The 21,735-nt window shown below is 54.7% G+C and overlaps 7 protein-coding genes across 7 annotated transcripts; 2 read left to right on the plus strand and 5 right to left on the minus strand.

Annotated features, from left to right (window-relative positions):
- Positions 1-108: 108 nt before the first annotated feature.
- Positions 109-1,884, minus strand: HER10_EVM0010978 (uncharacterized protein; the record flags this gene model as incomplete). Its single annotated transcript, XM_035480422.1, has 2 exons — positions 109-1,605; positions 1,663-1,884. The coding sequence occupies 2 exons, from the start codon at positions 1,882-1,884 to the stop codon at positions 109-111; spliced, it is 1,719 nt and encodes a 572-aa protein (XP_035336520.1).
- Positions 1,885-3,015: 1,131 nt separating this feature from the next.
- Positions 3,016-3,656, plus strand: HER10_EVM0006214 (uncharacterized protein; the record flags this gene model as incomplete). The annotated part of the gene is made up of 2 exons (XM_035475806.1): positions 3,016-3,100; positions 3,184-3,656. The coding sequence occupies 2 exons, from the start codon at positions 3,016-3,018 to the stop codon at positions 3,654-3,656; spliced, it is 558 nt and encodes a 185-aa protein (XP_035336107.1).
- A 330-nt stretch (positions 3,657-3,986) lies between these two features.
- Positions 3,987-5,720, minus strand: HER10_EVM0002652 (uncharacterized protein; the record flags this gene model as incomplete). Its single annotated transcript, XM_035472354.1, has 1 exon — positions 3,987-5,720. One exon carries the CDS (start codon positions 5,718-5,720, stop codon positions 3,987-3,989), a length of 1,734 nt encoding a protein of 577 aa, XP_035335769.1.
- A 512-nt stretch (positions 5,721-6,232) lies between these two features.
- Positions 6,233-10,818, minus strand: HER10_EVM0002236 (glycosyltransferase family 28 domain-containing protein). The gene has a single exon (XM_035471957.1). It carries the CDS (start codon positions 10,369-10,371, stop codon positions 6,472-6,474), a length of 3,900 nt encoding a protein of 1,299 aa, XP_035335723.1. The 5' UTR covers positions 10,372-10,818; the 3' UTR covers positions 6,233-6,471.
- Positions 10,819-11,992: 1,174 nt separating this feature from the next.
- HER10_EVM0005058 (uncharacterized protein) lies at positions 11,993-14,442 on the minus strand. The gene is made up of 2 exons (XM_035474683.1): positions 13,285-14,442; positions 11,993-13,227 (listed from the first exon to the last, which is right to left on the minus strand). The coding sequence occupies exons 1-2, from the start codon at positions 14,137-14,139 to the stop codon at positions 12,265-12,267; spliced, it is 1,818 nt and encodes a 605-aa protein (XP_035335997.1). The 5' UTR covers positions 14,140-14,442; the 3' UTR covers positions 11,993-12,264.
- A 1,191-nt stretch (positions 14,443-15,633) lies between these two features.
- On the plus strand, positions 15,634-17,596 carry HER10_EVM0012530 (uncharacterized protein). The gene is made up of 2 exons (XM_035481924.1): positions 15,634-16,631; positions 16,687-17,596. The coding sequence occupies exons 1-2, from the start codon at positions 15,857-15,859 to the stop codon at positions 17,370-17,372; spliced, it is 1,461 nt and encodes a 486-aa protein (XP_035336674.1). The 5' UTR covers positions 15,634-15,856; the 3' UTR covers positions 17,373-17,596.
- A 728-nt stretch (positions 17,597-18,324) lies between these two features.
- On the minus strand, positions 18,325-20,150 carry HER10_EVM0001750 (uncharacterized protein; the record flags this gene model as incomplete). The annotated part of the gene is made up of 2 exons (XM_035471485.1): positions 19,026-20,150; positions 18,325-18,941 (listed from the first exon to the last, which is right to left on the minus strand). Exons 1-2 carry the CDS (start codon positions 19,771-19,773, stop codon positions 18,325-18,327), a joined length of 1,365 nt encoding a protein of 454 aa, XP_035335685.1. The 5' UTR covers positions 19,774-20,150.
- Between the last annotated feature and the right edge of the window lie 1,585 nt (positions 20,151-21,735).

The raw sequence follows: 21,735 nt of genomic DNA on the forward strand, positions 1-21,735 counted from the left end.
AGTGATGATTGCGATGTGTTTTGTGGGAAGGGGGTATGGACTTTACAATTATCATAACTTGGCTTACCATTTACTGTCAAACACGACAGGAAAATATGACAACATATATTACTCGGCGTCGCTGGAGCCCGGAGTCAGCGACCGGCGTACCTTCTGATCGATCGACGTCAACCAACTTCGGGCCCGCCGATCAACCTCGTCGTTTACAGCGACACCTTCTTCCACACCTCCTCGGAGACTGTGAGCGTGTTGAATAATCTCATCAACGAGCAATTCTGCTTCCTCTATTGTCAGGGGCTTTAGAGACACTGCTGCGGCCACATAGTTCAAGGGTCGGAGGAAGGGAGGCCCTTGGAATGCCGTAGGGAACGGATACAATTTTCCGTATACGAGACGTTGCCAGACGCTCCAATAAAGCTCCTGTTTGCAGCGATCCTGTGGTTCGCAGCTCGCTCGGTGGCCGAAGTTTAAGATGTCGCACTCCATGCAAGACTCACCCTGCGGGACCGGGAGCTCAAAAAGGCTGACGATGCGATCCGCCATCGCGGCGGCCTCAAAACGATAGCGGAGGAACTCCATGGGATAGACTTCTGGGTAAATCAATCCGTAGTATGGGATTACATCGCTAGTGGCGAGTTTAATTAAATAAGCGTGGTCGTCAACTCCCCAGCCGCAATTCCAAGATACCTCAGGGGACATCTCGAGAAGCGATTTGGCTAGAGAGGAGACACGCGATGCGAGAGCCTTGGTGAGAGAACCTCCACCATCACTGGGACGTAAATCTTCGACTCTATCAACCATGTCGTCATTCAAGAACTCGGCGGCTTCGAGTGTCTCCCATCTCGACTGAAAGTGCTGCAAGGGAGCGCCCGTACGCATCGCCCAGGACCAGTTCCACTGGTCGTCTTGGACACTGAAATTGAAGTTCTGCTCGTAGCCGAAACGATGAACCTTGTTTTGGCATACGTTGAGCATGGCCCAACGGAAGTTGTCGTATGTGTCTATCTGCAATTCGTTGGGGTCGTCAGGCTGGAGACTGTCTGGGTCTTCCCAGTGTCTAGCTCTTGCCTTCTCGCCAGCGGCTACGAGAGGGCTCTCCTTTGACTCCAGAGTTTTCATCACTGAGTTTGCGAACAGTGACCCGCAACAGTCCTTACTGACGTTATTGGATAGCTGCCACGAGTTCGGACTTTGCCATGGGCCAATCTTTGCCAAACTCGAGGCATCTGAGATGTCCGTTGCGACCCATCCGGCAGAATAGCAGGCCGTTGAGAGGAGGGTGACGCGACAACGATCGGCAATGGCTTCCTTGAGACGCGTCACTGTGAGCCCACTGTCCTTGTCATGCGTATTCAGAAGGAACCTATGGGTATTGAGCCCGTGGCAGAAGACCAAAAGTAACAATGGACGTTTGTTCTGTGCTGCTTCCGTCGAAGCCCGTTCAACTTCTGCCAAGAAGCGGTCGATGATGTGGCTCGGTTCGACGACCACCGGTTGCGTGATCTCGCCTTTCTGAAGTAGCGAGGAGCTGAGAACGACTTTCCGTCCATGGAATTTGCTCCCATGCAAGTAGTCTCCATTCCTCTGAATAAGGCGTTCCGGGTCCTGATAAGATTAGTTCTACTGGTGCAGTCAATAGAACAGTGTGGGAGAGAGCTTTACCACTGCAGTGAGCCAAGTCTGCGAGTGTCCTAGGCCTTTAGACAAGTAGTTAAAGGCATAGAAGTCTGACAGAAACCATCCATCACGGCTCTGGATGCCTGATTCCAGGTCTGGAGACGCGACCGCAACGATGACGGTATTGCGATCAATGTTGGGGGGCGTCTTGGTGACAAACGAAGGTCGTGAAGCGACACGGCCGAAGAACTCTTGTGAATTAAGCATAGTGGCGGGACTGTGTTGAAGACCTTTTCTGTTTCATACATGTGTGCGCAATTGCAGTCTTATACCTAAAGTAGGATTGGAGAGTTCTTGTAGGTCTCGTAGCATCTATCGCCGAACCACCCTCCGGCCGCTGCCGAAGGGGTGTCTGAAGTAGTCCCGAAATGTGAGCAGAAATCATCCGTGAGCTCATAAAGGTCTTTTCTCTAATAGATGATGTCCTTCCAGGTCACCTTGCTTGGTCGTCGATAGTTGATCCGTCTAGTACTGTTCTCGTCCATAATTATTCAGGTCGAAGTTAGCTGAGCAGGTGGCGGTGGTATGCATAGGGCTAGTTATCAAACGATAGTGGAAGCAACAAATCTTATAGGGAAGAGGTATGTTAGGAGGGAAATTATGAGTAGAGAGGCTAGGCTGTAGGCTTCTCACAGTCCTCATGATCTTTAAGTGAGTGCAGTAAGATAAATATTATAATCAAGATCACTACACAGATTTTCACCTTGTCCTTATCTCTTCCCTCCGCGTCTTTTCTCTCGGCCTCAACTTCGTCCTCGTCTTCAATCTCGTCTTCTTCCTCGTCGTTGGCACTGTACTCACCCTTCCTGATACTATTCCCCTTGAATACCACCTAGGTAGCGACGCCGATAACACAAGATCCTCTGACGCCGGGAACAGAGAAAGAAAGCGCCAGCCTTTGGTCACCATCTTCCCGAACCGGTGTCGGACCACCCTTCTTGATGTTTGCGCTTCCATGTAAGGCTATGACAAAAGCGATAGGCCCCGGACTCTATGTGATTGTGTTCAGCATCATAGATCGAGGCGGAAGACTTCTCGAGGTTGGATGGAACCCAAGGAGGTATTCGCTTCTCTCAAGACACAAGCTGGGAGCTTTTGAGGGCTTTGTGCTTGATGACAGTCAGTCACAAGCAGATCTCACATTCGTTCGCGCAGCAGGTAGTATGTTTGATGACCATTCCATCACAAAAGACTTCAAACATTATTATCAGCCTCGATTCGTTGAGTGCTAAGCACAGACAGACAGTCCATGGGACTTCATCAACCGCCTCGTTCAGAAGCAGAGGTCATATCCAGGACTGGCAGGCGCAGAGATACACCAACAACAGAGCCCTCTCTATGTTGGATGACTCGTTCCAGCTGATGGTACGGCTGATTCAATACAGCCTGACGGCTAGCTTCAAGAACATCACCAAGTTCCCGGGTCTTTTCTCGTCCGTACTGCGCGCCACCACGGCCTTGACCCCGTTCTTACGCGGAGGGTGGTGCACAACACATGGCTTCCAGGGCAGTTGCCCGTCGCCGAGACGCTGGCCATTGCCCTTTCTCACTCCTACATATGGCAGGACGGCTTCAACGTTGCCGAAGGAGGTGCAATCACTGACGACATGAACAAGAAGAAGAAGTCAAGGACTGGCAAGACGGGTGGTGTTGCAGATACCCCCAAAGTGAATATTGTGGTTCGATTCTCCCGCATGAGAGACGACATTGAGAAGTTGCGAGAGGATAGTGAAGGAAGACCGTCCATTATCCGAGGCCTCGAAGAGTGCCAATCAATTAAACAAGAAGTCGAGTCCGACGCAACGAGGATTGACCAAAAGATGTACAACCGCAACAGGGGCGCCCAGGCGTGCGAGGAGGGCGACGCACTGTTGGAAAAGGCCAGCAAGGAGTGGGAGCAGATGCTGAGTGAAAAGCTGAGAATGCATGGAATTCGAAAAGAGATGAATGCGCTGGCCACTATCCTGGAACGACTGTGATCTAATGTGAGCACACTTATATTGACCTGAATAAAGCTCGGTCAAGAGATTCGTAGACGTAGTGTTTACAGATGGAAATGGCAATCACTTGTTCCGGTCAATCATTACTCATATTCAAATTGTTTCAGCAAAACTTGTCAATTTTCCACCCCCCTTCCCTCTCTCACTTCTGTTCTATGCAGCCTTTGGCCGCATCTCAGAATCGCTGAGGCTCCAGTCTCCAACTATGCGCGCGGCTGCGTGGGCTTGTACTTTGTCTCTCAGTCCTTCTTTTTCAACCTGAAGTTCCTCCAGGTGCGTATCCTCCTCCGCGTTACGCCTGTTCCGGTTTCACCTTGGTGATGGCGCTCGTACTCTCGCCTTCCACCTTTCGATCTGGCGTCCTGCTTCTTCAAGATCTGTCTTCAAGATTTTCTCCATCTGTGCATGTTCGCTAGCTTCACTTTCCAATCTCTCCCTCAACTCTTTGTTTTCAGCCTGAAGCTCCTCCAGGTGCGCGTTCTCGTCAGCGTTACGTCTTCTACGCTTCTCGATCTGTGGTCGTGCTCGTAGTTCCGCCTCTAAGGCTTCTTTCTGGCGTATTGCGTCGTCAAGATCCGCCCTCAGTTGAGCGTCCCCCGTCGTTTCATCTTCACGTGCTGCCCTGTGGCGACTTGGGACTCTGAAAGGCTCAGTCTTTGGCACGTTGAGTCGGGCTCGGCGTTTCTTGTTCTTTGCTTCCCATCGCAAACGCACAAGAATGGCTCGCTCGTAAACGTCAGCGATGTTGCTCTTGTTTGGTAACTCACTCAATGGCCTTCGGCCGTAGACGGCGAGCTTGGCATATTCCTTGGGCGTGAAGCCTCCCCATTGTGGCATGCCCATGTATGTAGAGTTGGACAAGGCCCTGATGATGTTGTTGATCTCGTGAATGCTAATCTTGTATGTTCGGAACTTCCTGCCATTCGTGCGAGGCTCGGCGTCGGTGACAATGCTCCCCTCAAGATCCAGCATCAAGGTTGACAGAGGTGATGCATTCAGGGCTTTGTGAGTCATTCGCGATCTTGTCTTCTTGTGTAGCTCGGGCAGCGACTTGCCTTTGCCCTTGTACTTCTCAATCACATTGATAAAGGTGGCGATGAAGTTGTCGTCCGTCGGATTATCCAGCGGCCAGTCCTGGTAGTTCCTCGTGCGTAAGATTGAGGCGTACTGCAGAGCGATTGCGAGCAAGTCGAGGCTCCCCATCCAGACGGGATGGAGAGACAGGTGGTGAAGGTTCCGACAGAATGCTACCGACCATACGACCGGTCGTCTCTTGTAGACTTGACCATTCTTTTCGATTTCGATCTCATCCACAACGCTGGTGTCGAATTCCATGTTGTTGTACTTGGAGATGAACAACTGTGGCGAGCAGCGCCAGACGCGCAGCCAGACCTTCCAAAGCCCAATGAGCTCAGCTGGGGTATACTTGAAGGTCACGAGCAATTCCCGCTCAGCGTTCTTCTTCCACTCCCTCTGCAGCTTCTTCTCATCTTTCTCGGTCCAGTCTTCGTCGTATTTCGACTTGGGCAACTTCTTTGGGAACAAGCGATCGAGCTGACGTTTCGTCAGGATAGGAAGCGTCTCATCCATATACTCTCTAACTCGGGCCGTAGACATATTCTTTGACAAATTCTCTCGCACAGGGTCCCACAGAACGTGACCCTCGGTAGGCTCAGGCGAGGATGAATGGGAACTGTCCTCTTCTCGAGACCGCTCCGCGACTCCGCCACTGTTTGGCGTCGGATGGCTCGTCTTCTTCCTCTTGGTTCTGTCTGGCAAGACGACTTCTACCGACGGACTCCTTCTTCGCTTGGGTGCTTTGCGTCTTGCCAGTCTCGTCGGTCGGGGCTCTTCGGGCTCAGTCGATGCCTGGGAGCGTGCACCTCGTCGTCTTCTTGTGCCTTGCACGATACCGTCGTTCTCAACGTCGTCCTCCTCCTCGTCATCGAACTGCATGGCGCCGGCCTCTTCGAGACCTTGAGGGGCGTAGTCGCTATCGTCGTCGGGTTCATCCGTCAAACTGTACTCGTCAGCAGAAGCCATGGTGGGCAAGGCTGATCATACACAATCGTGTGTAAAATCAAGGTGTGGGGGATGTAATTAGAATAAAGTCGGGAAGAAGGGGGGAAAAAAGTTTTGAGGCACAAAAGTGTGTAAGCAGACTTGGGTCATGTTCGAGGAAGGTGCCGTGGGAAAATGATTATTCGTACCTGCCTCACGGCCCCATCGTCCAAGGAAGGTACCTTCCTCCAATACCTCATCCTAAGGCAGGTATGTATCGAGCAAACGGCAGGCAGCAGGATCTGGTAAGATGGAGAAAACGGGGCACCAGATAGAAACTGAGATATGTTTGAAATTGGCGCGGTTCGACACGGTGTCCATTTTCCATTTCTATCATCCTCCGGGACCATGTTTACGGAAGTTATTCGATATTCCTCGTCCAACCAAAACAACAAACCTTCGTCCATCCGGGACGGGCACTCACTTACATCTCTCTCACCGCCTGACAGGCCCTCAAGCCGTCAGTCATGCTCACAAACACATCAGAGCCTCTCCTTAGATATTAACTTTGATTAGAAAACTACTCGCTACTCCTACATAGGAATATCAAGAAAAAGGGGGTGGGGGTATAAGTCAAAAAAAGTATCTAAAAAGAGTCCCAAACGCCAAACAACGCATGTGCCGAACATGCCTGGGCGATGGGGGGTAGTCTGTCTGTCTGATTTAGAAATCTCTCTTCTCACCCACTCGAAAAACAAAAGAAACGCCGTACAGACGATAGCCTCCCAAACTCCTAAACCTGAGCCGACCTCGCGCGATCAACGCTGGGCCGCCAATGTCCGTCCTCCTCTGACTGCGTCTTATGCTCTACTCCAGCCGTGCCATTAATCTGGGCTCCGTCCTTGGACTTGGACCCGGAAGCTTCCGCTCTGTCTTTTGCGTCTTCCGCGGCAGCCTTGTTTTTGGCATCCGCGCGGTCTGCCGCCTCGGCCCGCGCCTCTCCTTCCTCATTCTCCGCGATATCATGTCTCCTCTTGTCCGAGTTCTTGTCCGAGCCCTCCGGGTTCTCCTGATCCTCAGCAGACTTGCGCGCCCGCGCGGTTTCGGTCGACCGCCTCGTATCAACACTATGTCTTGTCGCAGGACTCTTCAACTTCTCATCCGCCTTGCGGAGCTCCTTTTCCGTGCCGACGACAGTGCTTATATCCTCGCCCTTCTTGATCGCCTGAAGGGTGCGGTCGGCAATGTCGACGCTCTCAAAGGCTGCGTGGTTGACTCGCTGTTTCTTATGCGAGAAGACCCCCTTGATCCCTTGCTTCTTCTCGGCCTCAAGGGTCTCTAGGAGTTCGCGAATGGTTAACCAACCAGTGACTACGTCCTTGTCGGTCTGCTTCTTGGAGTCGCCTGGGAGGTTCCGTCTTTCGCGTTGGCCCTGTACAAGACGGGCCCGACGGACAACTCGATCGGGCTGTTTCTTCCGTTCGACCTGCTTGGCGATGCCCTTCAGAGTGTAGCCAACGGGACTGATGATGGCGCTGAGATCCTTGAGCACGAATCCCGTGAGACCCATGCCTGTCCCCTTGACGAATCCCTTTACGCCCTCCTTCTTGGCACCCCTGACCGGCAAGCGAACGAGGCCGGTCGTGCCGTCGTAGATGCCGTAAGCGAATTCCTTGCCGGCCGCCTTCAACCCGGAGCTAATGCCGGTGACACGGGGTGGGCGTCGAACGGTATCGTCACCGTAAAGCCGAGGGGCGTTGTGGAATCCCTGAGCGATGGCCATGGATAGGTCCACCGGTGCCCTCGCGAGGGCCTGTGCCGATTTGCCCACGCCCTCGCCGACCTCATTGGCGTAATCTCCAACGGCGTCGTCGACGGTGGTTCCAGTATCGATCGATGACATGGTTTCGCGTCGTTCTTGCGCACCCGGTCTAGCAGAAGAAGCGTTGCCGTTGGCTTGGGACTTCTCTCCTTTCTTGTCGTCTTGCTTCCCATCTTGATCTTCACCTCCCTCCTTGGCTTTTCCTTCATCTTTCTTCTGCGCTTTGGAGTCATCTCCGCCCTTTGCTTTCGCCTCGTCTCCCTCCTTTTTGGAATTGTCTTCGTCACCCTCCTGCGGTTGCAGCGCGCCATTACTATTGGTGGCGGCTTTGCGTTCTTTGGCACTCGTGCGCTTATCTCGGAGGGCTCTCAACTTCTTCTTCTTGTCCTTTTTCTCCTTGCGCTTGTGTGATGTCTTGGCAATCCTGTAGGGAACACTGCCGATACCGCCAAACACATTGCCCATCGTCCCGGCAAGAGAGCCCGCGATACCAGTCACTGGTTCTCCAGGGCCCTCGAAGTCGTTCCATTCCGTGTGCCGCAGCAGTCTTAGCCTCTTCCACGAAAGTTGTCCTTCCTCGACAATGATGTCAGCGGCGAGGGCGCTAAGCTTGACATTGGTGTTCTTCAGCGTCCAGACTGCCGGTCGGTCGCGCAGAATGGAGCAGCGCATGGAGTTCATTCCTCCTAGAGTCAGGTGGTGGTGGAACGACCGCACTGCATTCTTGGCGCCGTCGCCTTCTAGTTCAATGTCTTTGGCGACCTTGGCGGCCGCTTCTTTCGCCTCGTCTGTAAGGCAGTACTTGATGCCTTCGGCGAGCTTCTCGGCGTCGAGTTGCTTATATGGCACAGCCTCGGGTCCGGCTTTGCTTGATGCGAGGATGGCTCCCCAGAAATGCTGGTCGCCGAAGAAAGGCACAATCATGGTAGGCAGGCCGCACTTGAGAGCAATGGCAGTGGTTCCAGCTCCGCCGTGGATGACGCATGCCTTGACTCGGGGGAAGAGCCAGTCGTGAGGCGTGTTCTCCAGCATGAAAATGTTATCGGGAACATCCATTTCGTCACCTCCCAAGCCGCCCCAGCCCTTTGACACGAGCGCGCGGACTCCGGCAAGTTCAACAGCCTCGAAGATCATTTGGGTAAAGCGATCCGCATCGTCGACGACAATCGAGCCGAAACCAATGTAGATGGGCGGTTCCCCAGCGTCCAAAAACTTCTCCAGTTCGCTGGGTGGATCAAATGTCGAAGCCAAGTCGAGGAAGACGAATCCAGAAACGTCAATTTCTTCACCCCAATCTTGCGGCTTAGGGACGAGACCGGGACTCCAGAGGTAGGTAAAGGGCACGTGCAGACGGTAGGTCGCGCCAGGAGCCCAAAGGGTCGAGACGGCGTCCAAGCCAAGGGTCTTGACGCGGAAGTCATTGACCAAATCGCCCAAACCCTGCCAAACCATCATCTCGACCAGGGGGTATGAGATGAAGTTGGTGTACCCGGGATCCACGTTGGATTTCTTGATGCTGGCCAGGGGGTGAGGGAAGGCCTGTGTCGGAGTGTAGGGGAACGTGAACATGAGATGCAAGGGGATGCCGAGGGCTTCTGCGCAGTGAATATGGGCGAAGCTCGGGGGGTTGGCAATGATGGCGTCGGCGATGAAGGGGTCCTTCTCACCCATCATCTTGAGGTTGTGGACATCCTTCTCGTCGTCGGTGGCATTGATGCAAGCTCTCCAGAAACCGTCAAACATCTCCGCCATGGCTGATCGTCGTCGTCCAATGTCTCCAGCCTTGACGGCATCCAGAGTCGGAATCATGCCCGGATTCTTGACCATGAAGGCCATCAGTTCAGAGGGGTCGCCGCCAACCGAGAAAAATTCTAGACCGGAGTCCTTCTCGACGAACTCGCGGAAGGCGGGGTGCGTCGCAATACGGACGCGATGGCCATAGTCTTCCTTCAAAATCTTGCCAATCTTGAGGAACGGCTGCGCATCACCGCGGGAGCCAATGACCATGATGACAATATTCAAGCGCGGCTTCGGTTCGCGGTCGGCGGTGGCCGTGGTGGCGGAGGAAAGACGTGACACAGGCGGTCGCTGCGCATCCTCGCCATGCTCCTCGCCTTCGGGCACCGGCACCACCCTCTTGACGGCCTGCCCCAACGCCTTTGCCAAGTAGCCGGTGTTGGCCGTCTCCTTGACCGAGATGCGCAGACGGCCGTCCTTCTTCACCTTGCCCTTGGTGTTGTAGTTGTCGTTGCCGACGTGGAAGCGGCGGTAGCGCTCGGCAATCTCCTTTTGCCGCCTAGCATTGGCTTTATCTTGTGCCTTTTTTCTTTCAGCTGAAGTCTTGGTGTCTCGGGCGGTCTCGTCATCGGAGGAGTCGCTGGAGCTCGAACTCGAGCTCGAATCTCCCCTGTCGGCTTCCCAGAGTGCCCTATCGAGGTACGATGTTCCGGATCGCTTGGGGACGTTCCGCCGTGCCGCGCTGCTCTGGCCAGCTTTTCGTGCAGGCGCCTCGGTCCTCCACTTCTTGTCTATGGCAGGGCGTTCTTGGGGGTTCGACGTTCCGGGAACCTCGAGGTGGTCAGGTCCGTTTGGGGCCGACTCGGTCTTTGTAGCCCTTTCATCCTTTGGTGGTATTTCGGGAACTGTAGGCGCGGTCGTGGACTGGGGTGATCGAGGGTTCGGCGAGTCGACCTCGGGTGGTACAAAGGACGGGTAGACAATGTTCCTGTTCTCGTCTCGCACGACACCAATGTGTCTTCCATCGCGGTCAATTTCGTCAATGTGAAGCTGCTCGGGAGGAGGGGTCGCCGTCGCCTCGGACTCGGTCGCGGTGCCCAAGGCCAGTTGTGCCGCGGCGGTTGGGTGCGCCATGATGGCGTCGGGTTGGCGTGTGGTGGTGTCAGGTCTGCTCTCGAATTGAGTTTCGTCTATGACGGTGGTGCAGAGGGGGGAAAGGAGGGGAGTTGCGGTTAAGGGAAGGAAGTTGGGATCGTGTGTGAGAAATTTGTTGTTTAGATCAGGGCTGGCATCCCAATGTGGACATTAAGGTAGGTAGGAATACGTTTTGAAAATAGCGTGGCTAAAGAGGTCTTAGGGGCGAAGATAGTCTGGGTGCGCAAGTCGCGTCACTTGTTCTTGGCTGGGTTGTCACGCAGAGGTTGACGTCCGGAGCAATGAAGGAGACTAAGGACCTCGAACTCCGCAAGCTAAAGAGGCGAAAGGGACGGACGGGAAGCATAAAGAATGCCGATACCACCCTCTTCATCGGCCGATGTGTTTGGTTCCGGGAATAATAAGGTACAGCAGAGAGACCTGTCCGGCCCACGGAAAGTTTCACGCGAAAAAACAAGCTTGCGAGCAAGGCGCGGAGGAAGAGCACAAGAAGGAGGGCGCCTGGACGTGGCCGCGGCTTGCGCTCTGGGACCTGAAGCCGAACTGGTTCTTGCTTTGCTGTTTCCAAAGCCATCCATCTGCAGCAAATAACAGTGCAGCAGTGCATTGCAGCAGCAGCAGAAGCAGAGCAGTGCAGAGCTGGAATTTCCTTTCCAACCACCCCCTGGTCGAAAATGACATCACTTCCCGGAGGTGACGCTAGGCCGGTTGTCTGCAAGGGTGCGCCCCTGCCGATGAGGTAGCTTCCTGGTCTGTGCGACGGGATGACATTGGCTGGGCCGGGCTGGCCCGTGCCAAACCGCCCAGAGGGCAATCTGCGAATGGTCACGTCCGGAGACTCTCCCCCGGTGGCTAGTTCGAATTAAACCGCCACAATCCCGTCCTGAGTGCTTCACTTCAGGTTTTTGTTCATTTCTGGGCAACCAACGTTACCTCGTTGACAACACATTGCTTTCATTTCAATCGAATCACATGGACGATCTACGGTGAGACAAGTAAGGTACAGCATGGCGGAAGGTACGCAAACCGGCCCCCCTCAACCGAGATGAGATGGTGAGACTACGTTAGGATTTGCCAGCTGTTTCCTACATGAAGCCAAATTGGGCTCGAGCCCCTTGAACCGCTGCGTCCTCCAAACATGCACATCTGGAAGTCCGGATCTGATTGCACATGAGCTAAGGCACTGGCGCCACACTTGTGCTTCGGGTGTATTGCCTCGACCTCTCCTGCTCCAATAGATCGAGGATCTACACCAAGATCGATGGTGCACAGCCACGAATCATTCGCCACAGTCCGCGTCTATCTACCTGACGGCATGTCGCAACCGTGACAACGTTCGCAACGTCCTCATCCCCAGAACGTCCAAGTCGGCCGTGGATCGTCAGAGCAGGCGTTTAGGACCATGCGGCTTTCGGGTCAAATATGACGGGCTTCTAGACATTCCCCCTTCCGCACTGACGCCGTCGACGCCATCTTCCGCTCAAGAATAGCGTGAGTCCGCAGCGGATAAGACGACACGTGTGGTTGCCTGTAGTGGAATGCATTCCATGCATTGTAGTGCGAGTTCGGTGACGGGTGGTCTCTCGCACTTCAACGCGGCCCGCTCCTAGACTCTGATCTTTCCTCTGATAAACTCTGACGAAGAGACGCCACAAAACATCACGCCCAGCTAGCAGCATATTGGAAAGAAAATTTTGTTTTAAATTCATACAGCTGCTCGTTGCTCAGCAGCCAAGGTAATTCGTAACTCATAAGAGACTCCGCCATGAACCTACTCCCGAAAATGCAAAGCCCATACCACAGAGCATCCCGGCTTACCCGCGCCGGGGCTACCCATGATATCCAGCGTCCAATGTACAACAACAGCACCTTTTACTGCAGAGGCAAGCTCTTCAACCGCATCGTCAGAATGTCGAGCTGTGTCTTCACCTCCTCACCCTGGCCCTGATCGTCCACTTCCTTCTTCTCAAGGGCCGTCTGCAAAGTCTTGACGGCGTGTAGCAGAGGCTCAACGTAGCGCTGCTCCACGGCCCCGGGCATGCTAGCCGGCACCAAGTGCTGGAAGCTGGTACCAGCAAAGAGGAAGTACGCAAAGTTGGCCACCTGCAAGTGGAAGGGGAAGTTCTGCACCCAGTATTCCCAGATTTCGGGGACAGATTGCTCTTTGAGGAATGCCATGTTGGGGAATAAGACATACTGCAGCGTCTCAACTGCATCTGTTGTCGAGAACCTGTTTGTGAGCTTGCGTTTTTGGGCCACAATCAACTCCTCTCGCAACCACGTCACCGCAGAGGCCTGCAGGGCGGAAAAGATACAGTTCTCGAGGAGATCCTCCAAGATCTTGAGCCGGTCGCTATCATCGGGGTCATCGTGCAGGACGAGGCCCGCGAGTGTTGTCGAAACATTTCGAACTGATAGTGTCGGGTGGAACACAGAGACAAGTGTGAGGAGATGGTGGTAGGGCATGAAGTCGCCTTCTGACGGCGAGATGCGCTTGTAGTTCTCTAGCCAGAGTCCCATTACGACGAGAGCCTCGGTGGTGCCAGGATTTCCCACGATGCGCGACTGCGGGTCTTCGCCAAAGAAGTTTTCGAGGAGCTTGACATGATCGGGGAACATGGTCATCTGGACCTGTTCGTAGTCCGCATCAAACACCTCTGCTGAGAAGAGCCAGTATGCAACCAAGCACCAGACACCTCCGGTGGAGAGCTTGATGTTGTCGGGGCTGAGGTCATCGGTCTCGACTGCCAGCGGGCTGTTGGGGATAGAGCCCTCAAAGATGTCCTTGACGGAAAGAGCACGCACTCTGTTTAAGCCGAGATCTCCTGCAAGTGCCTGGGTTATTTGTTAGCAAGTTCGTCCGTCCGAGCAACATCAGACGAATGTACATACGACTAATTGGCCAACCAGAGCGTCCCTCGCCAAAAGATCACCGTCCTCCTTAAAGGCACGCAACACGCTCTTGCGCATCACGACACGCTCTGGGTTGTAGAATTCCAGCAGGCGAGAGGCCCATTCCATGCCGGTACAGTTGACGTAGGCCTCGATGATGCAGGTAATGAAGGACTGGAGCAGTCTCTTGGTCGTGTCGGGGTCCGTCGGCGCCAACTGCTGCTTGTGTGCGGCCTCGGGGTCCGGTGCGTGTTTTGTGGGATCGCTCTTCGTAAAGGGAGTGTCGAGCTTGTTGCTGGACTGACGGGTAGGGAGCGGCGGGCGCTTATCGCCAGAAAGGGAGCGGACGAGGGCAATGACTGCAGCCGTCATTTCGGGATTGCGGGGATGGTAGGTGCGGTAGACGCTCTGAAGGGTCGTGTGAACGAAGCGAGAGGGGCGCGCGACATTCAATCGCTTGTGCAGAATGCTCAACATGCCGACCAGGTGAACGAACGTCGCCGTCGTCGCGGGATCGTCTTCCTCGTCGGTCGCCTCTTCGACAGTCTTTTCCAAAACTTCGAGGACCTTGAGAATGACCTCGCGCGGGTTGCCCAGCTGAGCAATGGTCTCGAGGCACTGCTGGCTGCCCTGGACTGGCACAAGCATCTCGACCAAGTCCCATCCGATGTCCTGGGTGAGCTGAGTGTCTTGGAGGATTTCGTTCAGGTCAGGCAGGATCTCGGGGGAGAGGACCTCGCCAATGATGGTCAGGTAGGTGAAGGTGTCTGTGGCGGGCGGCTTAGACTCGCGCAGAGCCTGGATGCCGCTGGGCTTGTCGGCCATGGCAAGAGGAGGATTTGTCGCTTCAATCATGGTGTTCAACTACTCAAGTGACCTCTGTGACATTGGAGGGGCTGGTCGATGGTCGTTGAAGAAAAGTCTGGGCTGATGAACACTCGGCAGACGACAGAAGGAGAGGGGCAGATGGGGTGAAGAAAAGAAGAAAAGAGACTGCTGCGCCAGTTATTGTTTCGTCATCGGAGCTTTCAGCACCTGAGAGACGGAAGGGAAGGCGTGAGAGAACACTTCAGACCTAGGCAGGCACGGCAGGGTTCCAACTCCAATTTCTCTCCACCAGGCAATATAATTAGCACCTCACCAGCAGCTCACCACTCCACGAAAGGGGGGATCGAGGCGGGCGATTGCAGTCAACGACAGGACCAGAAATGCCAGCAGTGGGCGCAGCAGCAACCCCGCACTAGCCCTGATTCAGAGAGGATCCCGCTGGAACACTTTACAGGTCAGGTTCACCCCACTGGAATCTGCATTCTGAAGAGGTCCCGCCAGGTCTGAAGCCTCAGGATGGCCCCGCCTCCAGGACCGGTGGAGGTCGTTGGTGCAGACATGTCAGTGGCCCAGAGTCACAGTGAAACCCTGTGCCATCGGGTAATACAGCGCGCCAGACCAGGCTGGTTCCAGCCCGCAACACTGGCTGGGGCCAGGCCTTGGCGGTGAAGTGGCCTGCGACGAGACAGGCTGAGATGTGAGTAATTCGTTCCCAGGGAATTCCTAAGACGGTATGGAAGAACAGGTTGCGGATGGAAGATCGGCTCGTGTTTGATTTATGCTTGACAATGGAAGCATCCGAACAGACGACGAAACTGGACAGTCCCCATCCCTTTCATCTGCGGGAACGGGAATGGACCCTGAAGAAACCTGAATCCTGAGGGACCGAAAGTCAACCACCTCACCCTCAAAGTGTCCCCACGGAAGTCTTATCGTTCCCGCGCTATCCCTTTTGTTAATTGTTATCGATAGAGGAAGTGGGGCAGCATGAGATAGCGGGATGCACTTCGATAAGACACCCCGACTGGGGAAGCGATTACAGATCCCAAGGTACCTTACCTGGTATACCTTACCTTGGTCCAGGCGCGTAGGTACCTTGATGGGAGCACACCGTACCCCTCCATCACCGCCTCTCACTCATATGGCGGTCTCCCTTGCCTTTGAATCTCATTTGAGAGCATCGTACAAACGCAACGTCTTGCAGATTTGAAGACGACAGGTTCAAAGAGAACGGCAGAACAATTGCTTCGTGTACAGATTCATCCCCAAGGCCATCCGGCGCCATCTGCCATCCGCCACCTCCAACAAGCAACTGCCCGTGACACCCCGCACCCGCCATTCGTCCCAGGTTTCGTGACTACCTTCCTTACTACCCGATTATTACAAAGTACCACCACCCAGTCACATCACCGCTAACAAACGAGCGGACGGGTACTTTGAGGTTTCGTCCCTCTGAGTAACACATCCTTTACTTCCTGCCAGGCCAAACGCTCGCAGCTCGACATGTACCCTTCTGTCCCCTCCTTCCCATTCTGATCAGGTGCGCTCCTCCCCGCCCCTACCCAACCCAAGCCAACGCCCTACCTGACCTTGCTCTGACCGACAGTTACCGACTGCAGCCTCAGCGGACTGGGCGGGCTACAGCCGAACTCAAGTCAACGTCGTGCCGTCTCATCCCGTAACCTCGTTCTTTTTGCCGGGCAAAACAGTCTTTTTTTTTCATTCCTCTCTCTCACCTTCCACCATGTCCGCTTCCGGAGTATCGGTATTGGAGGTGCCCGCGAGCAGAATGGACAAGTTCTGTCGCTTACCGCCAGAACTCCGTACAGCCGTTATTGAGTGTGTTGTCGCTGACTGCCGCTACGGCGATGAGCCCGATTCCCTCGCCGACTACGCCTTGGTCTGCAAGGAGTGGCAGGCCGTCGTCGAGCGTTCCAACTTTGCCGTCCTCAAAGTCACCCTGGCCAACCTGGACGACTTTGAGTCATCCATGGTCGGCTCTCGCCGCAAACTCGTCCAGCGGATCAACCTACACGTCGACCTGCCCGCCTACGACAATGATCCCTGCGAAAAGAAGGAGACCTGGGAGGACAAGGCCGAGAATAACTCGTGCTTTACTCTTGCATTTTACCGTCTGTTTGGCATCATGCATTCCTGGACACAGGAGGATTCCACCCGTAACGGCATCGATTTCTCACTAAGCATCTCTTCACCCAGCGACCTCCGCAACGCCAACTTTGAGCTATGGCAACGACGCAGGTGGAATATCAAAGATATCGGCGAAAAGCGTTTCGCGGACTCTTGGATCGATTTCGTCGGCCAGGATGAGGAGTTTGACCGGGTCAACCGCCTGCCTGTGGTTAAGGTGATAAGGTCGTTCACAGTGAGCCCTCAGAACCACCGGGCACTGATGCCCGCTGCTCATGCCGACATCATCGCCCGGCTGCCCGGGTTGCGAACAGCCAATTTCGACATCACCAAGGACCGTAAGAAGGAAACCCGCAAAATCCACTTCAACCGTGCGTTCCATGATGATGTTGATACCCCCCAGGTCCCCTCACTAACACTGGCCAGAATTCGCCGGTTCCATGACAAAGTGGCCCACCTCACTGGAATCTCTCACCATCATGTCCAATACGATATCATCGTGGCGCCAGATCCCTCACGAGACGCTTGCTGAAGGCGACAGCGGTGCCAAGCTCTGTGAAAAGCTCCGGCGTGCCGCTCAGCATCTCAAGGAGCTCAGCGTCACCAACGTCGTGCGTATCAGAGAATTCTTGCGTCCTCACTGGCCCATGGGGACGGACGATACCGAGCCGTTCCTGGCGAACCGCTCGTATCACCCAGAGTTCTGGCTGCTCAAGACTCTCTACATCTCTTATGGATCCATCTGGTACAATACAGAGTGGCACAAGCAGAGCGACGATATCAATGAATCCTCGGAGCTAGTCGATTTCCGCCAGAATGTTTCCCTCGCCGCCGCCCGGATGGCGTCTACGATGCCCCAACTGAAGCACATGACCATCAAGCAGCGGCCTCTAATGTGGGCAGGCAAGCATGAGCTCGAGTACAAAATCGAGGACGACGACAAGGCCTACTTGACCTGGACGAGCACCTTTGAATTTAGGCCATGGGAGCGAACGGTGGAGGCGTGGGTCGAGGTGGCGGCCCGGCAGGAGAGGAAGCTCGAAGTTCGCATCATCACTAGGGCTTGGCATACAGACGGTAAAGCTCCTCTTCTGCCATCACTCACTTTTTGAGCACTCTTTCTTTCTCGGAATCGAGGGACTTCAGTGCGCGCATTCCTTTTTTTTCTTTGGGCCTTTGGGGAGGACGGAGTTCTTATGGCGTTCTCGAAGGATTTTTGGCATTTCTCCTTGGTACTCCTCTCATTACACTTGGTTCATGATACCCAGGGTCCGGAACCGCTCTTCACGGCGTCATCATTACATCTCAGGGAAGGGGAAAGCGGGCAGTATTAATAGACTCAAGCCAGGATGAGGGCGAGACCTCAGCGGGGTGAAGGGGCGGCTATACCAGAGTGACGCGATTCTTGGTAGATACGTTGAATGAGCGATACACGATTCAAACACTTGGTCTCTTTGTTTTGTTCCTTTTTGACTTCGTTTTCGTGATGGGTTTCCCCGGCTTTGTGTCATGATTCAGGATGAGATGGTTCTGCTACACGTGCTGTGACCAGCAGTAGCCCAGTGCTGACACCGCCTCGATGGCTGGTTCAGACTTGCATGACATACACAGTATGGGTGGGATTTAATCTGATGGTTCTTAGTCAAGGTAATTATGATTGGTTGAGTGTAATCTGAGTCTCGGAAGCAGATGTGAGATTTGCAATGAGTCTCCTCATGAGAGATGAAATCTGAGGCTCAGAAGCAGGCCTCAGATTTCCAATGAGATCTCTCATGAGATGAATGAGCCGAGATGGGTTCACATGCTGACAGAGGATCTACAATCACTGATGAGCCATTCTCATTCACCATCTCATAGGTTATATGAAGTAATTTGAGATCATTTGACTTTTTTCATCTTATTGATGCTGAAAAGAGTAACTCTCTCCCAATTCCCCAACGCCGTGTTGTCCCAGACGCCATTTACCCTGAAATCCCATGAACCAGATATAATCACCTCATGCGTACGTACACATCTACAGTGAGCCGTTTTCTTCGGGCAACACTCAAGAATGGCTCCCACACCTCACTCATCGTCATCGTCATCGTTCAAGTCAACCTTGGGCCCGGGTCCCCAGCTGTACCTCTTGCGCGTCCTCAACATCCAGCTCCAGTGGCTCCACGGGTCCTCCGCAAGCTTGGTCATCTCAATCACATCTCCATGGCCCTCCCACAGCGTGGTGAGTCCATACTCGACCGCCATCCGCGCATACTTTGTCGCCAACCACGGCTCCCCGATACCATTATACTCGATCGCGGCGAGGGTGTACGCCTCAGTCAGCAGGCTCCAGTTGTGCTCCTGCTCATACAGGGAGATCAACAGCTCCGCCATCTGCGGGGTCGCCCTGGACGCGGGGGTGTAGTCGTTGAACTCCTCCCGCAGGGAGGCGATCTGCTCGATGCGGCGGTCCGACTCGTCCGTCTTGAGGCGGTGCTGCATGCAGTGGTGGCAGGAGCAGTGGAAGCCCCAGGTGGAGTGCAGGCGCTCGCGGCGGGCGGCGCGGGTCTGCATGGGGTCGATGTAGGAGAGGGTGAGCTCCTCGCCGGGGATGATGTCGCGGATGGCGACGGTGCGCTGGGTGAGGGTGCGCGGGTCGAACCAGTAGTCTACGTTGGGGCGGCAGTCGTGGTTCATGCGGGATGCTGGCGGTGCCGTGTTAGCCGTGTTGCTTATGCAGGGACCTACAAGCAGGGAGAAGGGTGAATAGGGGCAGAGGAGGAGCTTACTGTTCACAAAGACGGCGTAAAAGTCATCATCGCGCTTCGCATCGTCCATCTCGACGTCAAACGAGTTGGTCACGAGAATCTTGTCCACCATGGACAGGTGGTCGCCGTGGTAGCCGTGGCTGGACATGTTGAGCCACTGGCTGCGGTGCTTGAACTGCAAGAAATCCACGGCGTGGGCCTGCATCTTCTTCATCTCGTCGGGCGGGATGTGGCTGAACGCCGCATAATCGATGAGCAGGCTCGCCGTCTCGCGCAGGATGATCTCGCCCCGCTTGATGGGCAGCGAGGCGACCAGGCCGTAGTCCTTGCCGGGCACCTTGGCGACCTCGAACTTGGGCAGCGGCTGGTTCGCGCCCTCCAGCTCCTCGGGCCTGGTGAAGCCCCAGCTGCGGGTGACGTGGGCGGCGCGGTCGGCGTCGGTGATGATGGAGATGCCCTTGCCGCCGTAGTTGGCCGCGTGGTAGATGCAGAATTCGGGGGCCTCGGTGCCGTTTTTGAAGCAGGGCGAGGTGTGCGTCCACGCGGAGCCTGAGGGCGTGGAGGAGGAGGTTCCCGCTGAGGAGAAGGGGAACTGGTCGGCGCGGCCGCCGAGGAGGTCTTCCTTGTTGCGGCAGATGGGACCGTTGTTGGAGGAGGCGGCGAGGAGCTGGGAGGAGATGCAGATCTCGCCGGAGCTCGAGGAGATGACCTTGGATTCGCGGAAGGCGAGGGCGGAGCCGGCGCCCAGGAGTGCAAGTGAGGGCTTCATGGTGATGGAGGAGAGATGTGTGTATTAAGAAGAGAATGATAACTTCCGGGTCGTGATCTACACAACGCGCGAATAAAAGTGAAGAATGAAAGGATGAACAGTAGAAAAGGGGAGAATAGGAGAAGGAATGGGAGAAGAGAAGAGGAAGAGTTGAACACACGCTTACTTTCGTCCCATTGATCTATGATAATCGGACTCCCGGCACAGCTCGAATGATTGAAAGTGGGACGAATAGATATTAAGTATCCGCACCGCTCAACACACAGCACCAGCAAGCACAGCAAGGCACGGCACGCAATAAGCAGCAAAAAGAAAACTTGAGCAAGCTTCAGAAGCAAACCCTGGGCGCTTCGACTCTTCTTCGGAATGCATGCATGCGCGGGACGGGGTTCGAGCTCTCGGCGCTGGCTGGACCAGCGTTTGGGATGCTCGCGGGGGAGCAACAGGATTGGAGCATGGGTGGAGGAGGGGGATAACTCACACCTCACAGCCTACAGACCCCATAGACTATAGAACGGATGGTGATGGGGTTTGCGGGAAAGACGTGACAAGGTCCGCGAGCTTCTTGGGGCCTGGATCCCTGTCTTGAGGTCTGGATGTTTGTGTGAATGGTCGATTGCGTTGGAACTCTGAGTTGCCATTGAAGCTGTCCACGGGTTCCGTCTGACACTTTTTTTTTCTTGTCTTTTCTTCCTGGTCCATCATCCATGGGATCATTGAGGTATGGACGGTGGATCGTGGCCCATGGCGAACCCCAGGATGGAGAGAAACAAGACTTTTGACGAGTGTAACCCTCGGTAACTTTAGTAAGGTTGTCTTGTAACGAGGAAGGGTTAAGCGACTCATGGTGCGAAGGAGGACAATCCCCTGTAACCCCTTCCCGCGACCCAATTGGACATTGGCGTTGTTTGATGATTGATGCTCGCTGGTAAGGTATGTAGGATCATAAAGAAAAGGGGGGGACGGAAAGGATGGCGCTGGGTTGCAGCGCTGCGATTGTTTCTTGTGTCAAGATCCTCGTTGATGGGCGTTCAAGGGGGTTGTGCGCTCGTGTCAGATGTGTTGCAGGACGCTGGGGTTGAGTTCTCGAGTGCACCCCAGCACCTCCCAGCACTCCCCGTAAAGCGATGGTGGGCGGAAAAAAAAAGGGGTGGTGTTGCAGACAAAACGGAATGGGGCCCGGGTTTGGAGGTCAGACAAAACAACTGACACACGCCGATCAGCGGGAGAGCCTTGGCCTGCCACTATTTTGTTGGTAACACGGCACCGTTGACAAGTAGTAGCCTGCTCTGGTGCTTCGTATGTACCTAGGTATGAACCCCTTGGCTAGTTGGCCGTAGGGTCCCCAGCAAACTACCTTCTCTTGCATGGCAGTTGTGGAGTGTTTCCAAACCGATTCTGTGGGAGAATGTCAGGCACAAGAAGGGATAACAGCAAGCGGGTTAAAGTTAAAATTTAGGTACGCTTGCAGGAGATGGTGGTGGTGGTGGCCGCGGCCACCTTTTAGCCATGGCCTTTTTTGGTGAGTGTCGTCAGGATTGACTTGCCTTTCTCTGCCTCAGTTGAGCCAACCTGAGCCCGCGGACTCTGAAGTGGGACGGGCTTCATATTTTCGCCTGGGAATGCTGCCTTGGCTGCCCTGCTGGGGACATGTGCAGATGGAACATTCTGATGACCAAGAATGCCTGCCCGTAAACATATTGTCGTGCAGCTGCCTAGAATAGATGCTACCGCACATGTGTCGAGGAAACTTGCGACGACGCGGGAGCCACCTGCGCCCACTGTGGCGGCTAAAACATAACACACAGCACAGGTCCCGAACCGCGCAGGACGTGGGCAGACCTGCAGGTGCCGTCCTATCCAGCGGTTCTCACTGTACAAGGCACCAATAGCCGGCGACAAAGAACACAAATCACATCTCAGCTGCCCGCCAGCGACCGGACGATGGTGGAAGGAGGGGGG

Source organism: Colletotrichum scovillei (genome assembly GCF_011075155.1).
Source record: "Colletotrichum scovillei strain TJNH1 chromosome Unknown Contig00003, whole genome shotgun sequence".
NCBI lineage: Eukaryota > Fungi > Ascomycota > Sordariomycetes > Glomerellales > Glomerellaceae > Colletotrichum > Colletotrichum scovillei.

What these genes read in the sequence shown, in the direction of transcription:
- HER10_EVM0012530 (XM_035481924.1), top strand. Translation starts at nt 15,857, where the DNA reads ATGTCCGCTTCCGGAGTATCGGTATTGGAGGTGCCCGCGAGCAGAATG. An exon ending in CCGCAAAATCCACTTCAACC is followed by an intron (nt 16,632 to 16,686) that starts GTGCGTTCCATG and finishes AACACTGGCCAG; the next exon opens with AATTCGCCGGTTCCATGACA.
- HER10_EVM0002236 (XM_035471957.1), bottom strand. Translation starts at nt 10,371, where the DNA reads ATGGCGCACCCAACCGCCGCGGCACAACTGGCCTTGGGCACCGCGACC.
- HER10_EVM0005058 (XM_035474683.1), bottom strand. Translation starts at nt 14,139, where the DNA reads ATGATTGAAGCGACAAATCCTCCTCTTGCCATGGCCGACAAGCCCAGC. An exon ending in CTCTGGTTGGCCAATTAGTC is followed by an intron (nt 13,228 to 13,284) that starts GTATGTACATTC and finishes CAAATAACCCAG; the next exon opens with GCACTTGCAGGAGATCTCGG.